General features: G+C 37.6%; 1 protein-coding gene across 4 annotated transcripts in view; it reads left to right on the forward strand.

Annotated features, from left to right (window-relative positions):
* LOC135224573 (uncharacterized) overlaps positions 1-27,500 on the forward strand; it is a 281,440-nt gene that overhangs the window by 141,412 nt on the left and 112,528 nt on the right. Inside the window, exon 1 of one of the 4 annotated variants that reach the window (XM_064263701.1) lies at positions 23,798-23,823. The exons of the other annotated variants lie outside the window; for them this stretch is intronic. Within the exon in view, the coding sequence (XP_064119771.1) occupies positions 23,813-23,823 (11 nt within the window). The 5' untranslated portion in view covers positions 23,798-23,812. Of the gene's footprint in view, positions 1-23,797; positions 23,824-27,500 lie in introns of those variants that run through there. 4 annotated transcript variants of the gene reach the window in all.

Consider the following 27,500-nt stretch of genomic DNA (forward strand, 5'->3'; position numbering starts at 1 on the left):
GTTTTTTTATTACTCCTCTTTTCGCTTCCTTCAGTAGCCTTGCCATGGCCATTCAAGTGTCCTCTTTCCTTTTAGTTAACATTTTCTCGACCACTGTTCTCGAGACGGACCTCAAGCACCTTTTCACTCTCGGTTGATCACTTCATTCATTTGTGTTGTTTCCGACGTTTCTCAGAAACCCCCGATCTCTTGGTGTCGTTTGAACTCTCTTGTGCACTGACTGACTTGCGTAGTCAGGAATTCCAGTATAACCTTCCACCCTCCTCTTCTCTCCAGGTTCTTCCCGTGGCTGTTCTTCATTTAGTCTCCTTATGACGAGCGCTCTCTTCGCCGATTCTTTTCCTGTTGTTGCTTCAAATTAACATCTTACTTTAATATATCTGTTTTCTTTTATTACTTTACTTTCCTCGCCTCTCCTCTCTCCCCATGCATGGAGATGTTTATTGTTCATTAGTTTCTTCTGATATCAGTTTTTTTTTTTGTTCTTGAAACTATTTTCACGGTGCATTGTTCAGCATTTGCCCTTCGTGCATCGGTTACTCTTTCAAATCCAGTTGTTCCAATATCTTTGGCTGGGAGCCAAAAACGTCATATACGTAGGTACCCCAGCCTGCACAATGGTTACTAGAGAGTGGAAATTGTGCATATAATAATGTTGAGGGATGACCGTCTATGTTCATCTTTCCAATGCAATGTAAGGCTTCTAAACGTTCTCAGAAACCTTATATAGGTACATTAGATCTAGGCATTTTCCTCCTGAAAGCTTTATGTGAACAAGAAACCGATACCTGTGATGCATTTTAAGATTTGATTAGTTACAGCCAAGATGGATGTGCTAATCATATGAGTCCAGACCTGCTCAGACTGGTTTCCAAGGTGCCTTTGTCATGTGTAGGCCTATTGTGGTCTTGTGAATAAACTTCGCAGCTTCAGAGGCTTTCTCTTAAAGTGACTAATTTATGAGTTCTCGGTGGTGGTGTTTAAAATAAGAGCCGATTTATTTAGCCTAGTATCTCAGAGGGTATTGTACTGGGAGCTTGGTTGCTATAATCTTCGTTAGGGACAAGCATGTTGGGTGTGGAGAATGAAATAGTAAATGCGTAGAATATCTCATTCAATAGGGCAGTTGTTTTGGTTATCTGCATATATTTATGCTGTGTGAACTAGATTATTTAATGATACTTGCAAAGGCTCCCATGTTTCCTTTGAATGGCATACAAACAGTCACTGAAGCACAAAGAAATCAACTTAATGTTTAATTTGAAAACTGTGCTCTTCGCTAAGTTACCTGGTGTCACAGTGCCAACCTCATGGAAGCCCTTGTCCATTGTCTAGATAAAAGCAGTTACGCTAAAGTTACCCATTAAAATGATTGAATTTTTCTCTTACTGGGTCAAAATTCTCTTGCGTTTTATTAGAAATTTATGCCTGTGAGACGTGAAATTGTTTACATTCACTTCAGAAAGTTGTCTTAGACAGTATTGATTAGTTACATAAAGAACTTGTTAGTTTGCAGTAACCAACCTTGGGATTTTTCTCTGTAACACGAAATCAAAAGTAATGGTTTGACACTTGGTTTCTGAAACACGGTAAATTTACCTATACATTAATGTGCTTAATGATAAATTGAAGGCGCTACTTTCACTATATTTCGTAAAAATTTTAGTTCGAAAGAATAAAGAATAACATTAAAGTCTGAAGCTTTAGTTATTCTAGGTGTAACCTTTAACTCACATCTTACTTTTGAAAAACATCTAATGAAAGTTTAAGCAAGTGTCGCACGAAAGTTAGGTATTGTACGAAAGGCTTCATGTATTTATAATCAGTGTAACCTGTTTTATGTCATTTGTCTTTCCTTTACTAGAATACTGCTCTTCGGTGTGGATGTCTGCTTCTGCCAGAGATTTGCCTCTTTTAGAAGTTCGTGGTGGTATTTGCAGTTAAAACTTGGACCATCGACGGATGATCTCTTGTTTGTCAATTTTTCATTAATTGTGTTTTAACAGAGACCTTTCAAATTCTCAGTTGATCCCTGATTCCCTTTTCTCACCGAGAGCGACCAGATTCGCTGAACAGCAACATCAATATGCAGTCAATGTTCCTCTCTGCTGAACTTCTCAGCTCCAGAGGTCTTTTATCCCTGACATCGTTGGGCTGTGGAACATCCTCCCAGAGGAAGTCGTTCAAGCGAAGATGCAATGCATTACTACCCTAATATTATTCTTCTAGCATTTTAATATACTTTTATGTATTTATTAATTCGTTGGTTTATTTTTTTTTTTTTTTTTTTTAAGAAACGAGATTTCTTCCGTCTTACTTTTCCTAATGAACACAATATTCTTTGGAAGCTTGAATTTCAAGTCAATGGCCCCTTTGGTGGGCTTTTTCCATATGAATAGGGCTCATCCTCTTGACTAATAATGATAATAATATTAATAATAATATAAATGATGCATACATTATGTAACCAGATGTCATATTTTCATTGTAATTAATGGCTAAGGTAAAAAAAATAGGCTTGCAACGATATTCTATCTAACTTGCTTTTGACACCTCATATCCGACAATGCTGTCGTGCATGCATTTTTATATATTCTACCAAAACGCGGAAGTTTTTTTTTTTTTTTATTGCAGTAATGAATATTTTGTAAAATAGTTTGTGTCTGAGATGAAAAAGAACACAGGCGTTTTCAAACCGCAATCCAGATATCTAATAAAGTATATAAAACCCCTTTACCGCTTTCTTTAGCGAGTTGCTGTACTTCAGTCTGCCATTGACTGATCACTGCCAAACACCAAATCCACGAACAGATGTTTCCTCTATAAATTCAAGAGATTTCCTAGATTCATATGTATTTCATATATCTGGGATAATCCTGACATTTGAAGTTTATCTTGATTCTCAACGAAAATGTTTTCTTTGTTTCCTTGTCATTTTGTGTGCAATGTTTTTCGGATGATGATCATTAATAGTTAATGCACGTAAGGCATCTATCAGTACCTAGTGATTGTTAGAATGGTAAAGGAAACACGTGAGGTTGCTTAACGAATATTATTTGCAAATCCAAATGGGTACGGGTGTGTTCTTTCTTGACAGAAGCAAGTAAAATTCTGAACACAAACATTGTCTGAACAGAAGGTAAATACAAGTATGTAAGCAAAGCAAATTACACCAATGGCCTAGTTAATACAAATCACTAGTGATATAAGGCACTCAAAATAAACATAAATAAACAAGCAGTTAATACTCTAACAATCTGTACAGTGATCAGCAATAATTCAGTACTGGGTTCCATCAGAAATAAAAGATTGGGGTTTTCCAAACAAAGTAAATTTTGGCATTGACAGCCGAAAGAAATGTATAACATCCTTCGTGAAATATTCTTTCCTTATGATGTTCAGTCTGAGAGTGGTTGCATTTCTTGCTTCAATACTCGGATATCTTTGCCATTCTGAGAAATTAGGGGCATACAGCGTTTGTGGTTTATCCGTTGTCAGGTCGACGGACAGGGTTCCAGAAGTGTTAGAAACGGATAGAACACCTGTTGGCAAAGTGCTTTTTTCAAGCAGTTGTATAGCATTATATATCAGTAGGAACAGTATGGCAGCTGCATTAAAAGACTTTTCTCTTTGATGACTTAGCTCATTTTTTGTTGTCTGTAAAAGGAAATGATTGAGATGGCTTTGTCTGTTCGTCCGCACTTTTTCTAGCCGGACTCAGATCTTTAAAACTACCGAGGCTAGAGGGCTGCAAATTGGTATGTGGTCATCCACCCTCCAATCATCAAACACACCAAATTTCAGCCCTCTTGCCGCAGTAGTTTTTATTTTTATTTACGTTTAAAATTAGCCATAATCGTGCGTCTGGTAACGATATAGGACAGTTCACCACCTGCCGTAGTTAAAGTTCCATGGGCCGCGGTACATACAGCTTTTTATATATATACCGAGACCACGGGGGCCTGGATTATACGCTGTACTGAAAAGTCGATTACATTTTTTTTACTTGTTTATTATTTCATTCGGCCTGGAGAATTTTGAATGACATTTTGGAGATTATCACTATGCTACTTATCAACATCAGTCACTGACCAATCAAAGCGACGTTGAGTCATCTTCACCAGCAGAGAGTTCAGCGGAAGGTTTTCTTCCAATCTGAATATGAAAACAGTCGTTGCTTGCTTTTTTTTTTTTTTTTGAAGAAAGGAAGACACCTAGGCACGAAAAATATTCCCACATATTGAGTGATTCGTTGTATTTCCAGCCATGGAAAGTCACAACTTTTTCCAATGTAGTTATCAGTTCATCACCGCAGAGATGGTTCACCCGTGTGCATTTGTTCATAATGGGAAAATTAGGTGGGGGGGAGGGGGGGGGGGGAGAGCTCAAGAGCCTGAGCTTTAAACATGATTGGAAATATGTAAAAGCATATCAATTGGAAAATGAGCTCCGAAATGCTGATATTTCTATATGAGAGTGTAAACCGATTTATCATTTTTGAATATCTTGTTATTGCAAGGCGAATAAAACGGAAAAATTGTACTATTCCTTTCGAAAACAATGCGCTCTTCGGTAGTAAAGAGTTAGACGGAATACAGATATCTGGATATAAAAGAAAACATTTAGTTATGTCCAAGATTCTACTCATTGTATTGGGTTCACATCATGGTTGCCATAAAATTAGAATATTTTGGAGGTAAATGTTATTATATTTGAGCACAGTCTCTTTCAGTACTTTACAAATGGAGAATAAATCATCAGCCACTATTTTATGCTCATTGCGTTTTGCTCTCGTGACATTTACGACGCCCCTCAATAGTGCAGGTGGATTCATCGGGCCGTTTTGGACCTTTAATATCATGACGGTTCTTTTTGATAATGCAAAAGCAACTGCATGCCGTATGATGGTGCAAATCTTGTTGACATCTGAAACCCCAAAGGCTGGGGAACGTACAAGTAGGACATTTACAAACTTTGGGAACAGACGAGAAAACACTTCTAAGAAGAGCATTTTTGTCAGTATTTACTCTTCTCTTTTATCACTACATTTGCAACGATGTGGGATAGTCATAATTTTTCTGTAGATATGATTATGCGGAATGTATAACATAATAAACTTTGTTTTTACAATTTTGAAGGACTTCTGATGTCTAAGCCTGGACGTGTGGCGTTTTTCTGTCAAGGTAGTGAAAGAAAAACATCTTTTGGTTGAAGACATCGGATTCGATCGCGTCATCTTTGCTGCTCCTACAGTTAATGTATTAAAGGTGCGTCCACACGGTCGAACAATGTCCGACGGACAAACGTTGTTACCGATTAACAATTGTCTGTCGGTCTTTGCCTTGTGAGCAGAGTCAAAGCAGTGGTATACAACCTCATCTGGTACCACTGTTTGTTGCCAAATGTACTTCAGTCGTTTCAACGCTTATGACGTAAACTTGCTTCGCCTATGGTGTGGTAACAATGTTTGTCCGTCAGACATTGTTCGACTGTGTGGACGCACCATAAGAGTGTCACATGGTCTGTCCTCGTAACAAGAGAAGAACACATGAGAACACACATGTAAAATGATGTTGTCACAGTGACCTTTTATCATCTTGAAAAATACCCAAAAGTTATAATACAAATATTTTATGATCATGTTCCAGTGACCTCTGTATCGTCTTTAGTATAAACTATGTTGTTAAATGGATCTTTTGTGATAGTTTGGAAAACCGTAACGGGTTACCCCATGTGCGTGGAGTTTATGTGAACTAGCGTGAGTGAGAGATTGGCTTAGAGAGGAGAGAGAGAGAGAGAGAGAGAGAGAGAGAGAGAGAGAGAGAGAGAGAGAGGAGATACAGTCAAAACAAAACAAAATAATAATAAATAAAATAGACCTCCTTTAATATTAAATTTGATGAATTATAGAATGGAAATCATGATGCAAGATTTGACGTTGATATCCCCATGGTATAGGGTGGGGCAAATCAAATGCCCGAGTTTTGATAGGCTATTAGGAAAAGTAAAACGATACTTACAGAATTATATGTTGTTTTATTCGATGCCGTTTGTGTGATCACTTTTTGAAAATGGCATCAAGAAGATGGTGGCCATCTGTAGCGATGCACTGCTGAAGGCGATGTCCGAAGTTTTCGGCTGCTCCTCGGCACATCTCAAGGGGTATTGCAGCGATTTCCTCCCGAATTCGCATCTTCAATTCTTCCAAATTGTGTGGAGAAAGTGTTCAGAAGTCGGCCACACAATTTGGAAGAATTGAAGATGCGAATTCGGGAGGAAATCGCTGCAATACCCCTTGCGATGTGCCGAAGAGCAGCCGAAAACTTCGGACATCGCCTTCAACAGTGCATCGCTACAGATGGCCACCATCTTCCTGATGCCATCCTCAAAAAGTGATCACACAAACGGCATCGAATAAAACAACAAATAATTCTGTAAGTATTGTTTTACTTTTCCTAATAGCCTATCAAAACTCGGGCATTTGATTTGCCCCACCTTGTATATACTGAGAAGCTGGTAAGTTTTCAAATGAGTCGTGAAATATCACTATGGGTAAAGCTCAATATTCCTATTACCCGTTTCTCTTTTTTACGCCTATTTTATAATGCACCATGAGGTATCAAATACGCAAAGGAAATGTTGTTGGCGGGTAGGATTCGTTGATTATACTTTTTGTTATTAAGGTTTACGTTTAAGTTTTTTTTTTTTTTTTTTTTTAACCGCGAACTCTGGGCAGCATGGTACTTCAGTCGGATCTTTCCTAGATAATGACCCCCAGCAGAGTTCCGGGGTCGTTATCTAGGACTAATATTTCTTGGAGGTCATTATCTTTATGATATACTATACGGTCATCCCCAACGGGCTTGTAGTAAACGCACCGCAAAGGTGGATACATACATACCGGTTCAAAACTTTGGGGGTCACTGTAGGAAAGATCCCTCACAGTGTAGCACCAAAAGCCTGTTGAAGTTCTGCTCGATAAAAGACTAGATCAACGAATAAAACAATCTCCAGATTCATGGCTTTGTTGATGCTTTACTTTAGAACCGTAGGATGATGAAACATATTTTGAAAGCAAAAGAAATGACTCTCCCCTAAAAAGCTGACCCCGACTATTTGTAGAAGCTCAAAACATTTCAATTTATCAACATAAGTTGCAGAGCCTGGATTCAGTTCAGAGAAAATAGAACCGCTGCTTATTGACCATTTAAGTAGCTGTTTTATTTTCTGTGAACTGAATCCCGGTTCCGTAACTTTGGTTAATAAATTGAACTGTTTGGCTCTTCTACAAATATTCGAGGTCACCTGAAAGATACAGTGGACCTTTGTAGCCATATTTCCGATCATGATAGATTTTTGGACCTGAAACTTTTTTTTCTTGAAATCCGTCAAGGACAGTTGCTCATTCCAAGATTTCAAAGGCGCTGTTCAGTTCATCTGTTGCTGTAGCCCTCGTCAAAGTTATTGTTTTCGATGTATGATCAGAAGAACAGCAGAGGTGGCTACCATGGAATACCGTTTTAAAAACTCTAGGAATTGTAATTTATATCTGTTTGAAGTCTGCTGTAATCTCAATAACAATTAAATAATTGTTTCCTGTTATGGAAACATCTCCAAATTGCTAAATCAATAAAGCTTACGAGGATTAACCTGTTACTGATCAGCGTGGCTAGTCCGCTCTAGTATTCATCACATTTTATTCTTTTTTCTTTTACACTTTTCTAGACGGGATAGAATCGTGCCTGATTGTAAACGTTGTTCAAGTGCCGATCGCAGTAATCAAACAGGTAAATCGGAATCATTCTGATTCTTGACGTTTTGACACCTACCCGGATCACTGCTTCGTTGCGTTCAAGAGGTCTGGAATTCCCTTAGTGAGCCTGTTTCTTCATGACTTCCCTACCCATTTTTCACTTGGAAGGCAGGCAGGCTTCTTTTGTAGTTAAGCCATACCTCCACTGTTCGTTTTTGCTTTCTTTTCAGACTTCCAATGGAAAAAAACGTTTCGTTGTCCTCTCCAATGGCTTTGGCACTTCAAAAAACACCGAACAAACGAGTCAAGATGGGGCAGTTATAAGCAGGGGGCAAAAGTGACCAAACCAATCCTGACACTTAACTGAAGCATTTTGTTTCCATCCAGTCCCAGTATTGAGACCTGCGGTGGTTTGTACGAAAATTCATACGAAACTTTCTGTTTAGTGTTGTCCGAAGCTGTTTTCCCACTACATTTCCTACTAGAGACCTCGAATACGAAATACATGTTTTCAATACGTCTCGCAGAATATTAACTGCTGTAAAAATAAAAAAACTTCATTCATGCAAAGGACAGTGGAGATGATACAAAAAAAAATGCTAGTAATTAAGAGTCCTCCTGAAAAAGAGAGAGGAAGAAGGGAGGGCTATAGGAATACCATAAACTGGAATATCTGATGAACCACTGTTGGTTACCACCCTAGAAACTGAATGGTCGCCTTGTCAGGGACTTAGAAATAATATTTAAGACATATTTCCAAGGAGAAATTTCCTCTCCTCTCCCTTGCTCTCTTCAACTGCAGGTGGGGGAACATTCAACAAAATTGCAGAGGCATCATTTTCCGATTAAGTTATCATTATTCTTTCATTGCCAGGGGAAACCCGAGGAACCCTTATTGGTGAACAAACGCCTGGGAAATGTTCTACCACTTACACCAAGAGGACTCGGGGGGAGAGAGAGAGAGAGAGAGAGAGACGAGGGGGGGATAAGGGAGAGAAACGGAGAGAGAGAGAGAGAGAGAGAGAGAGAGAGAGAGAGAGAGAGAGAGATCCTTCATTTGATGATGCAAGGTACATATTAAAGGGGAAGCGAAGTACAGGAGGGATAGTAAGAAGTGGAAATTTTATGCCTTTGGAAGTCATCGACGATTCATCCGCTGAAGTGTGAATGTGATGGTGACGGTTGTGCCGAAGTTTGTGGTCTTCTGGAACCAGCTGCTTTCAGGGGAAACGGTTCAACGTTGAAAGCAAACACGCAAATACGGGCACATACACACACACATATATAGACTATATATATTTACGTATGAATGTATGTTAGTATGTTTGTTTGTGTGTGAGTGTGAGTATGCGTGTTCCTGCGCTTGTGCTTGTGTTAGTAGGTTTTTTATAATGTCTCCTCAAGAGGAAGAGAATCTGGCTTCGACTTCCGAGATTGGCTGGACGATTTAGGCTTCTTCTATTGAGGTCGCTTGTACCTGCGCTCACTCATATGCAAGTTTATATCATTAGGCTTTTATCTACTTTAATCGTCTGCAATAAGGTCAAGGAAGGTCATGAGACTAAAAACATCATACCAAAAGATTTGCGGAAGAGCTCGGTAAACATATGGCCGGTTCGCTTTCACAAGGTCGTAAGGTGGATTACTTTCTACCCCAACAGTCCCCTCAACCTTCAATCAGTAATGTTCAGTTTAAGATGAAAACAAGAGTATAAAGGTCGCTACCTCAGCCCCATAACTCCTGACGAGTGCATATATATATATATATATATATATATGATATATAGATATATATATATATATGTGTGTGTGTGTGTGTGTGTGTGTGTGTGTGTGTGGGTGTGTATTATATACATGACCACCGAATTGTGAAAGCACTCGTCTCTGAAGTCATTGCAGTCGGTGGACTGAATCCGCCAGGTGACGAGACACTTATCAGTTATTCGATCTTGATCCCAAGAAGAAGTTAAATGAAATGTTGATGGCTATTTTAATAAGATATTTCCCTGGAAAGGTTCTCAAATTTAGGACAAACAACTAACCATGGTTTCTTGATACATGTAGACGAACCTACCATGACAAAGACTAAATTCAACGCTTGGAGACAAAATCGTTCAAGGGAAAATAACGTCATATTTGTTGATTCTCACCATGCTGCGAATAGAACGTACTATACAGCCGATAGAAATGACAATAATTCCTTAAAGAGGAAACTTGAAGGAATTACTCGGCCTCATCTGCGGTGGACCAAATTCGTATCTATCTTCGGGTCAGGCTCATCTTCATTCCCCCACTACTAACAGATGATGGTTGATTGGTTACTGGCCCTAAGGAAAAGGCTGAACTGCTTCATCGAGCGTTTGAAGCTATAAATCAACTGAAGATGATCATCCTGAACCTATTCTTGCAAAATTTACATTTCGCTCCAGGGATGTTAAGAAAATTCTGGACCTTGATAGCTGGGGTGGAGAGGATCTAGACGGTTTCTTCCCTTTGTTTTTTATGAAAGTATCTATTGTGTTGTCTCCCAAGATTAGTAGATCCTGTAGGTTTTTATGCCGATATAGTATCTTCGTGGATGAGCGTAAGCTTAGTAATACAATGCTTGTTGCAAAGAGTGTTATATCTGCAGACTTCAGTAACTACAATTTCTATTTTCCCTGTGTTCTCCAAAGTCGATAAAAATCTTATTTTTAAGTCACTACATAAGTATGTAGATCTAAAAGATTATTAGCTGATAGACAATATGCGTATATGAAGCAGTTAGGTACCTGCAATGCTCTTTTAGACTCAGTTTGCTATTTGCAAAGGAACCTTAAAGGGGTTTTGAGTGCAGAGTAATTCAAATAGATTTTAGTACTGCTTTCGATTTAGTAAATCACAATCTTGGAGTAGATGGATGTGTTTTAGGATGAATTCAAGATTTCCTTACAAGTAGGCAGCAGCAAGTTGCTGAGGACGGGAGATCTTTAGTGAACCAAGACCTGTTTTGTCTGGAGTTTCACAGGGTACTGTATTTGGTCCGCTGTTATTTTCATTGTATACAGGTGATAATATGGTTGTTGGTCTGGAAAATAGTATTGTTCAGTATGCCGATGATGAAAATAGTATTGTCCAGTATGCCGACGATGCAACACTGTGGGTGTAGGAAAGTCTCTACTTATGAGAAATGAAGCTGCCCTCGGCCTCAATTGGGACATGGTCCGGACCAGAGAATGGTGTAGTCGGTGGGTATGAGACTGAACTCCACTAAAACGAAAACACTCTTGATTAGCAGATCTCGTACAGGTTTCCCACGCCATCCTGCCCTTCAGGTGGATAGAACTTAGCTGAAAGAGTGAAGCTTTAACTCTTCTAGGTGTAACTTTTGACTCGCATGTAACTTTGAGAAACATCTAATGGAAGTTTAAGCAAATACCGCACGAAAGTTAGGTATTGTTCGAAAGGTCCCATATCTTACTATAATGGGCGTAATGTCTGTCCATCCGTCTGTCATTCAAACGGCTGGTCCGATGGGCATGACACTTGACAGTGTTATAGTGGGGACCCCTAAGGACTTAGTTAATTTACGCATTTTTCATAAATATTTTCTGTATATATATATAATATATATATATATATATATATATATTATATATATATATATTTGCTAGTATTTATAACATTGATAAAATCAGTGCAACCTGTTTTAGGTCGTTTGTGCTTCCTCTGGTAGAATACTGTCCTCCGGTGTGGATGTCTGCTTCAGCCAAAGAACGAGTGGTTTATGTTGGCAGGTTTTTGTTTCCTAATAGTAGCAGTTATGACTTAGACCATCGTAAGTTTTATTTCAGCAGAGATCTTTCACATATACAATTGATCCCTGATCCCTTTACCTGCCACGAGCAACCAGATTTGCTGAACAGCAGTACCAATATGCAGCAAATGTTTTGCCTCGCTTTTGTACTTCTCAGTTTCAGAGGTCCTTTGATTCTCACACCATTGGACTGTGGATCAGCCTCCCAGATGAAGTCGTGCAATTGCAACTTCAAAAGTTCAAGCGAAGATGCAATGCATTACATCCCTAATACTTTTCTCCTTGCATTTTAATACCTTTTTATCTATTAATTCATTTTTTCTCTTTTATTTTATTAAGTGGGATCTCTTCTTTAAGTATTTCCTTTTACCCCCTCTTACTTCTTCCTAATGAACAAAAACTTCTTTGGAAGCTTGATAGAATAGGTCCCCTTCAGTGTTGTCCGAGAGAAATGGATATTAAACGGCAGCTTGAGGTTAATGTTTGTAGATATATATAATATATAAATTATATATTATATATACAATATATACATACACATATATGATAGTACATTTATACATACATATATATATATATCATATATATATATATATATATATATTAGTATATATATGTATGTATGTATGTGTATGTATGTATATGTAGTATGTATGTATGTGTATGTATGTATGCACGTTTGTATTTGTGTTTGCAAAACCAGATTAAGCAAGAGATATTAGTATAGTCCAGGCAACAACCATGAGAGTGTGAATACAAGGATGAAGGCTTGCATTCTTTGTTGATTTGTGGTAGTCGAGACAGACAGACAGACAGACGCACAGACAGACCGACCTACGGACAGACAGATTGATAAAGTTTTAGTAATGGGTTTTTAGAAACACTTTCGGTATAAAGATAAACAGCGAGAAAGAATTGTACGTAGAGTACTTTGTCGTAGAAAGATTTACAAATCCGGATATAATGAGAAACACAAAGTCCTTAATGGAGGCTGTATTTCAGATGTCTGAAGAGAGAGAGAGAGAGAGAGAGAGAGAGAGAGAGAGAGAGAGAGAGAGAGAGAGAGAGAGAGAGAGAGAGAGAGAGAGAGAGAGAGAGATGTCTGCATGATTCCCTGAAGGGTGGAGGGAGAGCACAAGACATTTTTGTCAACTTGTTCAAAAGCTTTCTCGAACATTAGAAAAATTTCCTCCATTCGGTGAGATAATTTAGACACGGTTTTAGGGAGAAAGGGAAGTAGAGTGAAAGTAAGACTAAAATAACTGTTATATCTGTTAAAAATAGGGAGCAAAGTCCAAGACAGGAGGCGAGATATACCCAAATGTTTCCTTAATATTAGATTGGTGGGAGATATCCAGTGGAGCCTCCGGCTACTCAATCGATTAACCTCACCGGAACCTCTCTTAATGAGTACCTAGTTTTCTTTTCAGTTTTTCTCCTTTCATCTTGTTTTCAACATAGAAATGTACCTCTCTCTCTCTCTCTCTCTCTCCTCTCTCTCTCTCTCTCTCTCTCTCTCTCTCTCTTGCTGATGTTTTACTTGTTCGCTTAACATAATATCAATTTTGGCTTTTATTGCTGCATTCTGTACTCGTGGCCTATTACGTAATGTTACAGAATTTTCCATTTTTTGTTTTATCAGATGCTGCTGACGCCCCTGTCCAGTGAATTAAGATAATCATATGATATTTTTCCTCTTTAACAGAATAGATACGTCTTATATCTTACTTTATTATCTTTAAATCATAGGGCGAAATTTATTCACCTCTGCTAGTATGTCTTCCCTCCCGCCCTCAAAAAAAAAGAAAAAGAAAAAGAGGAAAGAAAAAAGGACAGCGAACATGGACAGATATCATGTCACCTGCATTTTATGAAATCTCTCCCCCGTCTGCAAATGCAATTTCCATGCAATATTCTTGTCTGTCTCCATTGTACACATTTTGTTGGATATTTTACAGTTTTGTCTTACGTACATGTTTTTAAATATATATATATATATATATATATATATATATATATATATATATATATATATATATAATCCCCAGCAAAAAAGGATTTCCTATAATGAACATGGAAATAAAAAAAATCGTATACGTTATGTTAGACATACTTTGTACTTGGATGAGTGACCAAGAAGAAATTCCAGGCACTGTTGACTCACGAGTTCCTTGAACATGCATGGGCTAGGTATGGATTGGCACCTTTATCCCAAAAGCATTGCTGAAAAATGGAAGGGTAACACCTTTTGGAGCCATCCCATCTTTTGCACGCGACGAATTTCACAGCTTTCATTTCCCTGTACCAAACAAGAGTGCACCTTAGTCATAAATAGATAAATTTTGTATTCACCAGCTGTTTTTTTATTTTTATTTTTATTTTCAAATCACTAATATATGATAAAAATGGCTGGATTTGCCTATAAAGTACAAAGCACTGCGCTCTTATCGTCTCTCTATCTGGTGGTCAGTGAAAGGTAACACTAACTGCTCAGAAATAAGGAAAATCCTGGCGGGTGGCGTCGACTTTTATTTTAATGGCACCTAAAATGGATAATGATTGTCTGGGGATGTTTCACTTCCCTTTAGAAGCTCTTGCCGAAGGAGTTGGTGAAAGAACCCAGAGCCCTTGGAAGAAAAACCTGGCTGTCGGCGAAATGGAAAAGTTCTCTGAGGAAAACTAGCAAAATAAAAGTTCTGTATTGATGGCTTAGGGGGGCGCTGTCACACCGAAGGGTTTTTTATTCTTGTGATGCTGTAATAGAATCAAAAGGTGTTAATTTTGTCACTTAGGTCAAATAGTTCAATGAAGTAAACGCATTTTCTTACTTCAGGGACTAAATGCGAAATAATAAGTGGTATTCTTATTATCCAGTTCATAAACACCTTTATTATTTAGAACACTATGCTCGTTGGACAATACTTGACAGCTTTCGAATCATTAGACCTCAATAATCTGTAGTTTATTTACTCTAAGGATAGTCTGTGTCAAAACTGAGAACTATTCATTTACAAAAACGTCATTAAGGAACAATCTGGTGCCAGAATATGTTATGCTATATACCTGCTATGACTTTTTTTTATGCAAGTTTGGATTTTACCGATTTAGATATAGTGTCGTCGGTTTCGGATGTTCTGAATAGCTATTCTTCCTGCACGCAAAAAGATTCCAGTCTTTGGTTTAGATGACGCTAATGAGTGTTCACTTTGTCCACCATTACGGGCTGAATTGGATAAACTTAGCAGAAAATATGCACCATTCAGCACCATCAGTCAAGGCAAGTAGGGAGGCAAGACAAGTTTACAGCTAGCCTCCTATGAGGTACTTAGCAGATCAAATTAGCTGAATTTTTCCAGACAGGCTACTAGATAGGGCAAATAAAGTAGCCTGTAGTTCTATTTTTATGCAACGTTCCTTCCAACTCTCCATGCCGGCTACCTACTACCTTGTTTGTGAAAGACATACAAGAGTCCGGGATGAGGTTGACATCATCCTACAACACTGACCATCTTGATAGGGCAAGCAGGCAGACAGAGAACTGGTGGAGGAAAAATGGGTGACAGGTAGCTCTAAAGACGAATAAGTCACCTGACTGCGCTGTGACTGACTGAAACATCTGTTTCCTTCAGGAGGTCTGCCACCAATATGCCCTTTGCGTTTGGGAGGCGATGGAGACATATCTCTTGTGAGCTTGACCTTCTTGATGTCCCTTTGGCATCACATTCTGGGCTGCCTTTGGTCTTGTGTCCCCCGGTAGAATGTCTAATATGTCGAAGGCCAATGTGTATCCAGGGGGAAATGACATCTGGGATTGACTTGAACACATAGTCTGCCTTCTTTGTGGAAGTCATCCTGTTGCGGAGGAAGAATTGTTTGTTCAACCTCTGGACCCATGCAGACTGTCTTACTGTTGAGAATGGAGGTAGTGGGAGGTTGATCGCATACATGTTTGGTTAACGGCCTGCAGACATACCAGGTGTTTTTCCTTAAACAATTTATGCTGGAAGCTTATCTTCATGTCCTTAGGGAACAAAACTAAAACTGGGGCACCATAATTAGTCAATATCTTTTTGTAATACTAAGTATGGATGTATTGAGTCAGTTCATTGTGAATACCAAGCTAGTGAAGGACAAATCTTGAGTTCTTAAGAGAGAACAAAGTGAGAATTTAAACACTGTATATAGTTCGTAAGGCATGGCTGTAATGACTCCATTAATTATCTGGGTATTTATGAAAATACCATGGTTGTCTTTCAGTCATTTTGGGAGGTCCCCAGTATAAGGGAAAGACACAGGATTCTGAGTGAGGCTGACTTTATTCTCTGAAATTGACCTGTTTTGATTGGGCGCCTCAGATGGGAAATGAGCGACAGGCAGGTAGTTGATGTGGTTTGTGGATGGAAAACAGGTGACAGATCGCTCCAGTGACACATAGGGCACATGACTTGCCATCGATTAATTCGTTTACATGAACGACGAGATTATGGAATGTGATTAACATTGTGGCCTATACCAGTGCTTGGAATATGATTAACACTATGAACTATACCAGTGCTCATATTAAAGAATAGGACCACTTACACCTGATAGGAGCGCGCTCATCAGTTATCTTATGTTCCGTCTCTGGTAAGTCATCCTTCAAAATCAAAATTTATGTGCTACTGGTATCCTTCAAGACCTTCACTGGAATAACTGCACCCTTCGCTGTTGTAGACACATACCCTTTAAAATGAAATAGACCGAAGCCTGTGGTATTAGTATCCTGATCCTCTTTCCCTAGATCAGCATTATACACACTCTTCATGTTGTTTCGGTAGTATTTAGCGTTAATATCCTTTTCTTTTGAAACTATTGGAATTGCACTTTTCTGTCCTGTCTTGCCCTCAATTGACTGAGTGGACATTTACAAAATAGACGGGATCCTCTGCACAACCGTCATGAGCAATGAATCTTCCAGTGTTATGCGATGCAGTTTTTTCAGTATTCCCATCTGACTTTACTCCACGAGCTATTGTGTTTATTGTTTCAGTATCCAGTCTTCTTTCAGAATAACTTTTTTTGCAGTATTTTCACTCATGTCGCCTGCTACGTGGCAGATGGCCTTTATTTTCTATATAGTCGTTCATATCTTTTAAGCCATGGGTTTTTAGATGATAGAATTAACGCAGATATTTTCACGTAGCTATTTCTCTTTTGATCATTCATTATTCCAGGCTGTCACAGGTTATACGTAGCAGCCTTGGGAGGGTTCTTTTCTCTGGAAAATGATGCCTGATCACAGCGGAGACATTTCTTCTTCGTCTGGGCAAAGTAATCTTCAAGGGAGAACGAATCCACCTACTTAATGCGCCGATCTCCTTTGGATTTTTCTCTTCGCTCTTCTCCTCAAAGGGATCAAAGAATTAAGCTCTTCACACATGCACCACAGTCTTGTCTTTTATTCCCGGCTCTAGCTAAGTCTGTAATATCTGTAAGAAACCTCTCTTACTCCTTCTTCATACTTTTCCCCTGAAAGAGTGAGAGAGAAAGAGAGAGAGAGAGAGAGAGAGAGAGAGAGAGAGAGTCTGGTGGAAACACAGCTTTCTGAGAGGTAATTTCCATTGCTGCATGAATTTCTGTTTATTTGTGCCGTTTCTTGTTACCTGTCAACTTTTCTGTTTCTGATTTTTCTGTGAATTACTTTCGCAAAGTTTTCTTTATACCCACCTTTTATAAACAGTCTTAAGGCTCTCTCTCTCTCTCTCTCTCTCTCTCTCTCTCTCTCTCTCTCAAAAAAGTAAAAAAAAACACACACACACACAAACAAACGCACGCGCGTACTGAAACGTACGTACATTTGTCAGTCGCCTTATTTTACAATTATTATGTTCTCGTTTAACTTTGTTTTGCGCACAGCTCATCCCTCCCCTTTCTTTACTCTGGCAGTCATTCAGCCAGAATATCACCTTTAACCTTCCAGGATAGAATGGAAATAAAGCATCTATTTGCAGAGGCCATGATCAACAAAACGTATTTACCAGATGCATCATTTATTATTTTTATTTTTTGGCTTCGACTGAAAACGAGGTACACTTATGGTCACTAACGATTACAAACAATATTTTAATCAGTTTTATGATGTCCCATTTCAGTCGCGCATATTAATCCATTCCAAACAAACCCAAGTAAAACTGTAAATTGTTATAATTTATTAAATAAAATAAGTAACGACAGCAACGTCAAGAACCCTCAGAAGTCGCAGAAGGGGAAGCCAGGATATTTTAAGCAGTGACAAAAATTTCCCTGCAGTGTCGTTCTTTCAGGACCCAACTAATGTAATCACGTCTCTTCTACAGTCATGAACTTTACTCTGGAGCAAATGATGGAGTGTTCTTTCGTATGCTCATTCAGTCTTTCAAGAAAGCTCCCTGGATTTGTCATTTATTCTTGCAATCAAGCTCTCTGAATTTGTCATTCACTTTTTCAAGCAAGTTCTCTGAATGTGTCATTCACTTTTTCAAGGAAGCTCCCTGAATTTGTCGAATTCTGCATGAGATATCCAGATTTATCCTGGGTCTTTTGTTTAAATAAGAGAACCAGGTAACTGAATTGTGAGGTACTTGGTGTACTTACTCTTCGTTTACATTGACTACTTTGTTTTCCTCTAAAATCTTAAGGTGTAATCACATCTATATAGGAGTGTTAATTTACGTGCAGCAGAGGATCACTAGGTTTCTAATAAATACCTTACAACGTAATAAAAAAACACAAACGAAAAATGAAAGCAGTTGTACCAAGAACATTATCTATGCATAAAGAAATACCTCTGGGAAAATCAATAAAGATAAGAATAAGAAAGCAAAACATTTTAGAAATGGTGAGGCACCTCCGATAACTCGGCTGCCTTTTTAAAATAACGTTATTGCTCAATTTGGTTTATTTTATTTCTGCTTTCTTGTGATTGTAGTAACGACTGGAAGATCATGGCCAGAGCGTGAGCTCACCAATGGTTATTGAGCACAAGCGCCAATAAGAAGGTAGCTTCGTTTTGACAAGGTTGGCCATTATTAGATACATCGTCCAAATTCTGCAGCAATAACCAATGGTAAAGGATCCGAAAACCGATGCTGGAAAATTAAGCTAATTGCCATGGTTTGATACGGGCCTGTCGGACTCATTAAATTTACGGGTCCACTAATCTTATAAGCCATTTGCTGGATATCTGTTCGAAGCTCATCCGGATCCTGTGTTGTATTCCCCCAAGTCTCTTGTATTTCCCATTTTTATCTTCGTTTCTTTTTCATTACTATTTGTGAAATGGACAGTATGCATGACTGACTTTAATCCGGATATTTCATTAGATACTTTGTTATTGTCCTGATTGGATTGGCTAGACATATAAATGGAGGCAGGATTCTTCAAAATCTTGGATCCTTCACTGGATTCACCTCGAGGCCATTTTACTGATGAAAGAAAATTTTGGTTCTTGCGCAGGGCATTTCAACAATGTTGAAAAAATGTTGGGAAGACGTATCAACATTTTTATTTCGTTAGCACTTAACTTCTCTCGTTTGAACTTCATAATGGTTTACGAAACGAACTCGGTAAATAAATGATAGGAGTGCTTTTCATTTATGTATTCTTTATCCGTCTCTGTTAAATGAATGTTCCAGTGTCTGCGGGAAACATCAACTCAATGCTTTGAAGAGGAAACCGGCAAAAGTCCTTAATTCTATTCCGACAGGTATTATTTAATCTTCCTTTGAAATGGCAATGAAAAGAAAGACAAAGTCTGCACCCTTTTGAAAAGAGGAAATTGCAGATTCGGTGAAAGATGTTACTACAAACATCCCAAGGTATGTCACAATTATGAAATCTATGGTAAATGTGCATACCTATGAGGATGAATGCAGAGATCTACATCCAAAAATCTGCAAAAACCTAAAAGAAGGAAAAGGATGTAAGTTCAACAAAAAATATAAATATATGCACCCTGTAGCCATAAATAAAAAATCAATTAAATAATCAATTAAATAATAAAATCCAAAATAGAAAAGAAATAAATAAAGAGAGGAACAAAGAACATGAGGCGAAGGAAACAAACAAGCCATCACCGCGATATGGAGTGTCAGCAAAGAATTTGCAAGCATCAGCTCCAAGATACAGCTCAAGAGACAAATACTGTATATACGATGCTAGGGGATGGTGCAGATACGGAGAAAATTGCAGATTCATACACAAAATGAATAATTATGATGAAGGAAGATAAAATATATTGGAAAAGGAGGATTTTTTTAATGTCAGAATTTCTGGAAAGGAAGAAAAGAACATACCAGAACAGGAAAGAGACATGAGAAAATCCTTATTATTACCCATATCAAATGAAGGAGATAACACGCAAGCCATCATAGTGATGAATGCGCAGGGTTTAGTTACGAGTAACTCAAAAAGAAAAATAGAGTTCTTAGAAGAACTAACCCAAATTGAAAAGAAAATAGATATAATGAATATAAGTGAAACCTGGTATTCCCAGGAGACTGGTAATGATGATCAAATAAAAGGATTCCAAACTTATAGATCACAAAGAAAAAATAGGAATCAAGGGGGAACCGCAATATATGGGAAAGACATAAAACAAGGAAAAATATATGAGAAATACAGTAACTCAGAATGTGAACTAATAGCGGTAGAATTTGAATCTGAAAAATTAATGAACATAGTAATATATAGACCCCCTAATACTGAAGAGTTTGACACAATAATAGAAAAATTGGATGATATATGTAGAAATCACATGGACTGGACTATTCTCCTATCCAGAGACTTTAACTTTCCTTTCGTAGATTGGAAAGAACGAATAGGAGATTTTGGTTGTATTTATACATATAAAAAAGAGAGTAATAGTAGTGCAGAAGATAAGAGGCAATTCGAAAAGCTATTAGATATGCTACTAGAATACAACATTCAACAAATAAATCACCTGCCATCAAGAAAAGAAAATACTTTAAACCTGGTATTTGTGAACGAGGTGAATTATATTAAAGAAATAATAGTTTATAATGCGAGTATTTCAGACCATAATGTCATGGAATTAACAGTCCATTCCAAAGCAAGTGAAAACAGAGGATAAGTAAGAGATGAAAAAGTGGGAAGGATATGGAAAATACAATTTCTACAGTAAAAATATAAAATGGCCAGAAATAAATGAAGAATTAAACAAAGATTTGGATAACATTTTCGTAAGTGATGATATAAGGGTAAATACGGAGATATATAAAATATTAGAGAAAATAGTGGATAAATATATACCGAAGAAGAAAAGTAAACATCAGTCATGCATACCAAGAGACAGAAGGATCTTGTTCCAGAAAATCAGAAAGTGGAAAAAAGGCCTTACAAAATGCATGGAAAGTGATGGAACTAAAAAGTAAGATAGAAAATGCAGAGCAAAAGATTGTACAATCAAAAGAAAATGAAAAACGGGACTTGGAAGAAAAAACCCTAGTAAATATCAAGCAAAACCCTAAACTGTTGTACTCATATGCGAAAAAGATGAATAAAAGAAGAATAGAAATAGGCCCTCTAAGAATTGAAGGAAGGTTAACGAATGAAAAAAGGAAATATGCAACATATTGGCAGAAAGATATAAGAGAGAATTTACCCCTAGAATTGATAATGAAGATAATGATACAGAAATAAGGGATGGAAATAGTGAATATTTATCAGACATAGATATTAATGAAGCCGATATTGTGCAGGCTATTAATGAAATTAAAAATGGAGCTGCTGCTGGGCCTGATAGTGTTCCTGCTATTTTGTTAAAGAAAGCAGTTCATTCTATCGCAAAGCCCCTTGCAATATTATTAAGACAAAGTGTAGGGACAAGTTTAATATAGGACAACATGGTTTTGTACCCGGAAAAAGTACACAAACCCAACTGTTAGTCCACCGTGAGAACATATACAAAATTATGAAAAACGGAAAAGAAACAGATGTGGTTTATCTAGACTTTGCCAAAGCTTTTGACAAGGTAGATCATAATATATTAGCGAAGAAAATTAGAAAACCTAATATAGTGGACAAAGTAGGAAGATGGTTAAAAGAATTTTTACACAACAGAAAACAGATAGTTATTGCAAACGATGAAAAATCGGATGAAGCTAAGGTAATATCCGGTGTGCCACTAGGTACGGTGCTAGTTGCATTGCTGTTTGTTATTATGATTGCAGACATAGACAGTAATGTTAAGGAATCGTTAGTGAGTAGTTTCGCCGATGACACAAGAATAAGTAGAGAAGTTACTTGTGATGAAGATTGGAACGCGCTACAAAGAGACCTTAACAAAGTATATGATTGGGCAGAGGTAAATAGGATGACATTTAACTCTGATAAATTTGAATCAATAAATTATGGAGATAGAGAAGGAAAGCTATATGCATATAGGGGACCTAATAATGAGACAATCACATATAAGGATGCAGTTAAAGACCTTGGTGTGATGTTGAATAGGAACATGTTATGCAATGATCAAATACCAATTCTATTGGCAAAATGTAAAGCAAAAATGGGAATGTTGTTACGGCACTTCAAAACAAGAAAAGCTGAATACATGATTATGCTTTATAAAACGTATGTTCGTAGTCCACTTGAATATTGCAATATGATATGGTACCCACACTATCAAAAGGATATTGCACAAATAGAGAGTGTACAAAGGTCCTTTACAGCTAGAATAGAAGAAGTTGAGGATCTAGACTACTGGGAAAGACTACAATTTTTAAAATTATATAGTCTAGAAAGGAGAAGAGAACGCTACATGATAATTCATGCATGGAAACAGATAGAAGGAATTGCCGAAAACATCATGGAGCTAGAAATATCAGAAAGAGCAAGCAGAGATAGATTAATAGTGCCCAAAACTATACCAGGAAAAATAAGGAAAGCACACAGGACATTAATCCACTACGCACCAGCATCGACAAGGCAGCGTCTATTCAATGCGTTGCCAGCTCATCTGTGGAATATATCAGGAGTGAGCGAAGATGTGTTTAAGAATAAGCTCGACAAATATCTAAGCTGCATCCCAGACCATCCAAGATTGGAAGATGCAAAATATACCGGAAGATGCACTAGCAACTCTCTGGTAGACATTAGAGGTGCCTCACACTGAGGGACCTGGGGCAACCCGAACAAGATGTAAGGTAAGGTAAGGTAAGGTGACCACGCTGACAAAGTAGATATGAAACATTTATTTAAAAAGATGGCTTGAAATGATCAAGCTTTTATTTGGTAAGGTGCACCCAAAATCTAAATTTAGTACCTTTTTATTACGTCAGGATATGAGTCCATGAATTTGTCGGAGTATTTAGTATTGAGATTACTCAATCAATTCTTACTTCCAAATTTAAATGTGAGCTAAACTGATAAAAAATAGAAATGGGTTCAGAAAAAGACCGAGTAAAGACATGAAATTTTTGTATGCTGTCTCTGTATTGTCATCTCGGAGGGAGAGAGAGAGAGAGAGAGGAGAGAGAGAGAGAGAGAGAGAGAGAGATGGGGGGGAGGGGGAGGGGGAGAATTCTTTTCAGTTGATTAGAAAGGATGAATTAATCATGAAATGTAGACTATAAAACCAAGTACTCTGACACTTTTAGCCTTTTTTTTCTTCTTTTTTAGCCATTCAGCGCTTTAGGCAGTGAAAGGAGGAGAAGAAAGGATTGGACTTTTATTATTATTATTATTATTATTATTATTATTATTATTATTATTATTATTATTTTATTATTATTGAAATAGTTTAACCTGACCACTGAGCTGATTAAGGCTCTCGTAGGGCTGCCCCGAAGGATTCCAATGAAATGGTGCACCAGGTCTAGGCCATTGGCCAAGCTTAGGGACTAAATGAATAATGACAATGAAAGAAAAAAAAAAATTTATGCAAAAAAGCATATGCTTCCACCATGAACACACGTACACATTAATGTACTCACAATGACAATTGAGATGAAGATTTAAAGGTGAAACTGAGAGAACATCCACAGTTGTACTAAGACGTAATAGTTAGAGAAGTTGAACAATGAGATCAAAGAAAGGAAAGCTCAAATAGTGGGCGTAGATATGAGCTGAAGGTACTCCACAAACGCCCGTAACTAGTGCCTCAGCTGGGTTGAAAATGATGCTTATGTCTCATACAGTTTAAAAAAAAATACAGAATAGTAAGGTTATTCATAATGGTTTCTTCTTTTCTTTCAGGTATGTTTTAGCAACTATTACAATTAAAAGTTATGTATCCGAAGTAAGTACTCTCAGTTTTATATCATAATGTAGCGTTTACATACGTATCCAACAATATACATACATACATACATATATATATATAGATATATATATAATATATAGATATATATATATATATATATATATATATCTATATATAATATATATATATATATATATATATATATTCTATATATATCATATATATATTATATAATATATATATATATATATATATATAGGTGTCCATAAGTTCCCGGTACCATTACAAGTATTTGTTGCTTGTAATGGAACTGGGACTTTATGGACACCCTGTATATACATATATACATATACGTATATATACATACATACATACATATATATATATATATATATATATATATGTGTGTGTGTGTGTGTGTGTCTGTGTGTGTGTGTGTGTGTGTGTGTGTGTGTGTGTGTTTAATAACCATAATGCCCTCTTCTCAAATTCTTTGCCCCAAGCGTAACCACAAAAAAAGGAAGGAATTTGAGAAGTTAAGAGGGCATTGTGGCTATTACATTTACATATGTATCTGGGTTAGTGCCGTCAGTGTGCCTCACGCGGTGCATTGTAGGCATTACTAGAGGTTTTTGCAGCGCACCTTCGGCATCTAGCTGCAACCCCTTTCATTCCTTTTACGTTCTTCCATTCATCTTCTCTCTCTTCCACCTAGCTGTCCACACTCTCCTCACAATTATTTCGTATTGCAACTGCGACGGTTTCTTCTTATGACATTTCAAGCCTTTCCACTTCCAATTTTCGCTTCGTTTCAGCGCTGAACGACGTCGTAGGTCCCAGTGCTTGGCCTTTGGCCTAATTCTATATTCCGTTCCATTACGGTTTCTCCAAAGTAAAGTTTGTCAACATCAACGAGAACTGTTGTTACAGTATAAAATAGTAGCCTTCTTTACTGTACCACTATGATTTGGATCATTTTGCTTATAGGGATTACATTCATAGGCTTCCTATATAATAAAACAAGTAAACAATGGGCCGAAGAAATCGAGTTTTCTGCACAGCCTATAATGCTGTATGAAACTCTCAGCCATGGACCTGTGGTGGCCTGTATTGGAACCTCTAGCGGTCCCATGCGCACAATCATAGTTAACTTTAACCTTAAGTAAAATCAAAACTACTGAGGCTAGAGGGCTGCAATTTGTAATGCTTGATGATTGGAGTGTGGATGATCAACATACCCATTTGCAGCCCTCTGCCTCAGAAGTTTTTAAGATATGAGGGCAGACAGAAAAAGTGCGGATGAACAGACAAATAGCAATTCAATAGTTTTGTTTTACTGAAAACTAAAAGAGAGACAAGGACCTTTTTCTTCCTCCTAAGTAGAATGATTGGAAGGTACCAGACTGTTCATTCATAAAAGAAATGTACGTACATTTTCCATTAAATGCCACATGCAAAAGATGTCATCTACGTATTTATACCACGTGACAGGTAGGCAGAAATTTATTGTTTAAAAAATTCCGTATATAGAACACTTGAAAGAGTGTTTCCCATTGCCATTCGGAATTTTTGTGCGTAAAATATTTCATGAGAAGTAAAAAAAATCCCAAATGACGTCGTACAATTAGACAAAGGTTAATCACACAGGTTATCTAATGGTACATTTAAATAGAAAGCTATGACCTAAAAATTAAAATTAAATTTTGAACTTGAAATTAATATTAATGCTATTTAGGTTTTTATTAGATCGCCATTGTATTTGATTTTAGAGTTGGGAATACTTCCTAATAAATATTAAAGAGTTTTAACTAGCTATTTCGATGACTTATAAGTACAAAACTCAACAAAGCTGATAATTGGTCTAATGGCATCGCCGAGTTCAAATAAAAATAAGGTGAACTTCGAGATGCAATTAAAAACTGTTTAGTCGAATCTTGGTAGTTATCAAACTACTTTTAATCATCTTAGAAGGAGACAGAAGATGTTTCTGGAAGTAGGTCGCAGATCAAATTACTCATTGAGTTTCAAATTCCATATGGCTATTCTTGGAACATTGCAATATAACATGGTGTACTAGTTATATAAAACAAGGTTTCATATTAATCCCAAGAGAAATTGGGCATATGATTTTCATGGAGATATTCTTCAAAATTATTCTACATTATCTTATATCTAATTGTTATAGTCCACGTCGATTAACTCCTCATACCAATAAGTTGTTAGTGAGAGGTTACGAGTTGTTATGTAAGTTGCGATGATTGGTATGGTCTTGACCTGCCACCTCGGTGGCCGCGAGTTCGATTCTCTGGTATTCCACTGAGGTGTGAGAGATGTGTATTTCTGGTGATAGAAGTTCACTCTCGACTTGGTTCAGAAGTCACGTAAAGCCGTTGGTCCCGTCGCTGAATAACCACTGGTTCCATGCAACGTAAAAACACCAAACAAACAAACAAGTTTCTGCGTGAAAACTGTAGCAGGAAATTGTGCACTTATAACGTAATATGCTGGAGACACGATATGAAGGAAGACATTGTGTTACGTTCAAATGTGATGTAATTTCGAGGACGAGGTAGAGAGGGTGAGAAGGAGCACTCGGTTGCTTGTCTAAGTGGAGGGAATTCGACTCCTCCTCGCGTCTGATGACGGTCATGCGGTTGAGGAAGCAACGCTATCCATCATCATATGATGAAGAGACACACGGACGACGGATAAGGTTTAAGAATGAAACATATGAAAATTTTTCCTGTAAATGATCTCTATTCAGTTGTATTCCACATAAGAAAATAAAAATGGTATGTCTCAGAAAATGCCCAACAGTTTCGTCCTCCAATGGACCTCTTCTTGGAGCGTTTATTTCCTATGCGGAATACAACTGAATTACCATATCTTCGTTCCTAAGAAGATTACCAGTACTATGATCTCTTTATACACAAACTTTTGAATTTTGACGCTTTTGTCCTTTTTGGGTGGTCTTATCACTACTACTTTTCTTTGCCTTCACGGCAGCCAGAGGAACGTTGGTCATTTGTGAAAAATAATTACTGTTTTTGTATCTTAAAATCCTCGTCTATTAAATGTGGGATATTTCAAATACTTAATATGTTCGCAAATACACGCTACATTTCCTAGTGTGACATCATTTTTTCCTGCTTTTAGCAGAATATGGCTCCATATAGTTTATAAGAAACATTATTTTTTTATGCTGTTACATTTCACATAAAAGATTTTTTCATTTATTTGCGCCATTGAAATCAAATAAGATCCTCAAATGATATTAATAACTTTTCCATAAAGGGAAGAAGTTGAGCGACTCGTTCATATTGAACAATGGCGGCAAAAGTTCGTAATGAGTCATAAATGTCGACAAGAGATACGATCTGTGTGAAAACTGTTGACCTCTGGTGATGAGAAATCAATAGCGGCGGCGCAGTGATCCTCTCTCTGCCCAGAGCAGCAACATCAGGCTTGAGAAGTCTCATGTTTCTGGCCTCACATTTCTTAGGCATTTCCCTCTCAGGGTGACTGACGCTCTTCGCCTCACCCCTTCGCTTGCATAAGAAGCTCCTTGCGAGCTCATCCAACGCACCTGTCGAAAGGAAAATACACCTGAATGATCGCCATCGAGTTTTCTGTACAGCGTACAATGCTATATGAAACTCTCAGCCACGACCCATGAAACTCTCCGCCGCGGCCCATGAAACTTTCTGCCACGG

This window comes from Macrobrachium nipponense, chromosome 12 (genome assembly GCF_015104395.2).
Source record: "Macrobrachium nipponense isolate FS-2020 chromosome 12, ASM1510439v2, whole genome shotgun sequence".
NCBI lineage: Eukaryota > Metazoa > Arthropoda > Malacostraca > Decapoda > Palaemonidae > Macrobrachium > Macrobrachium nipponense.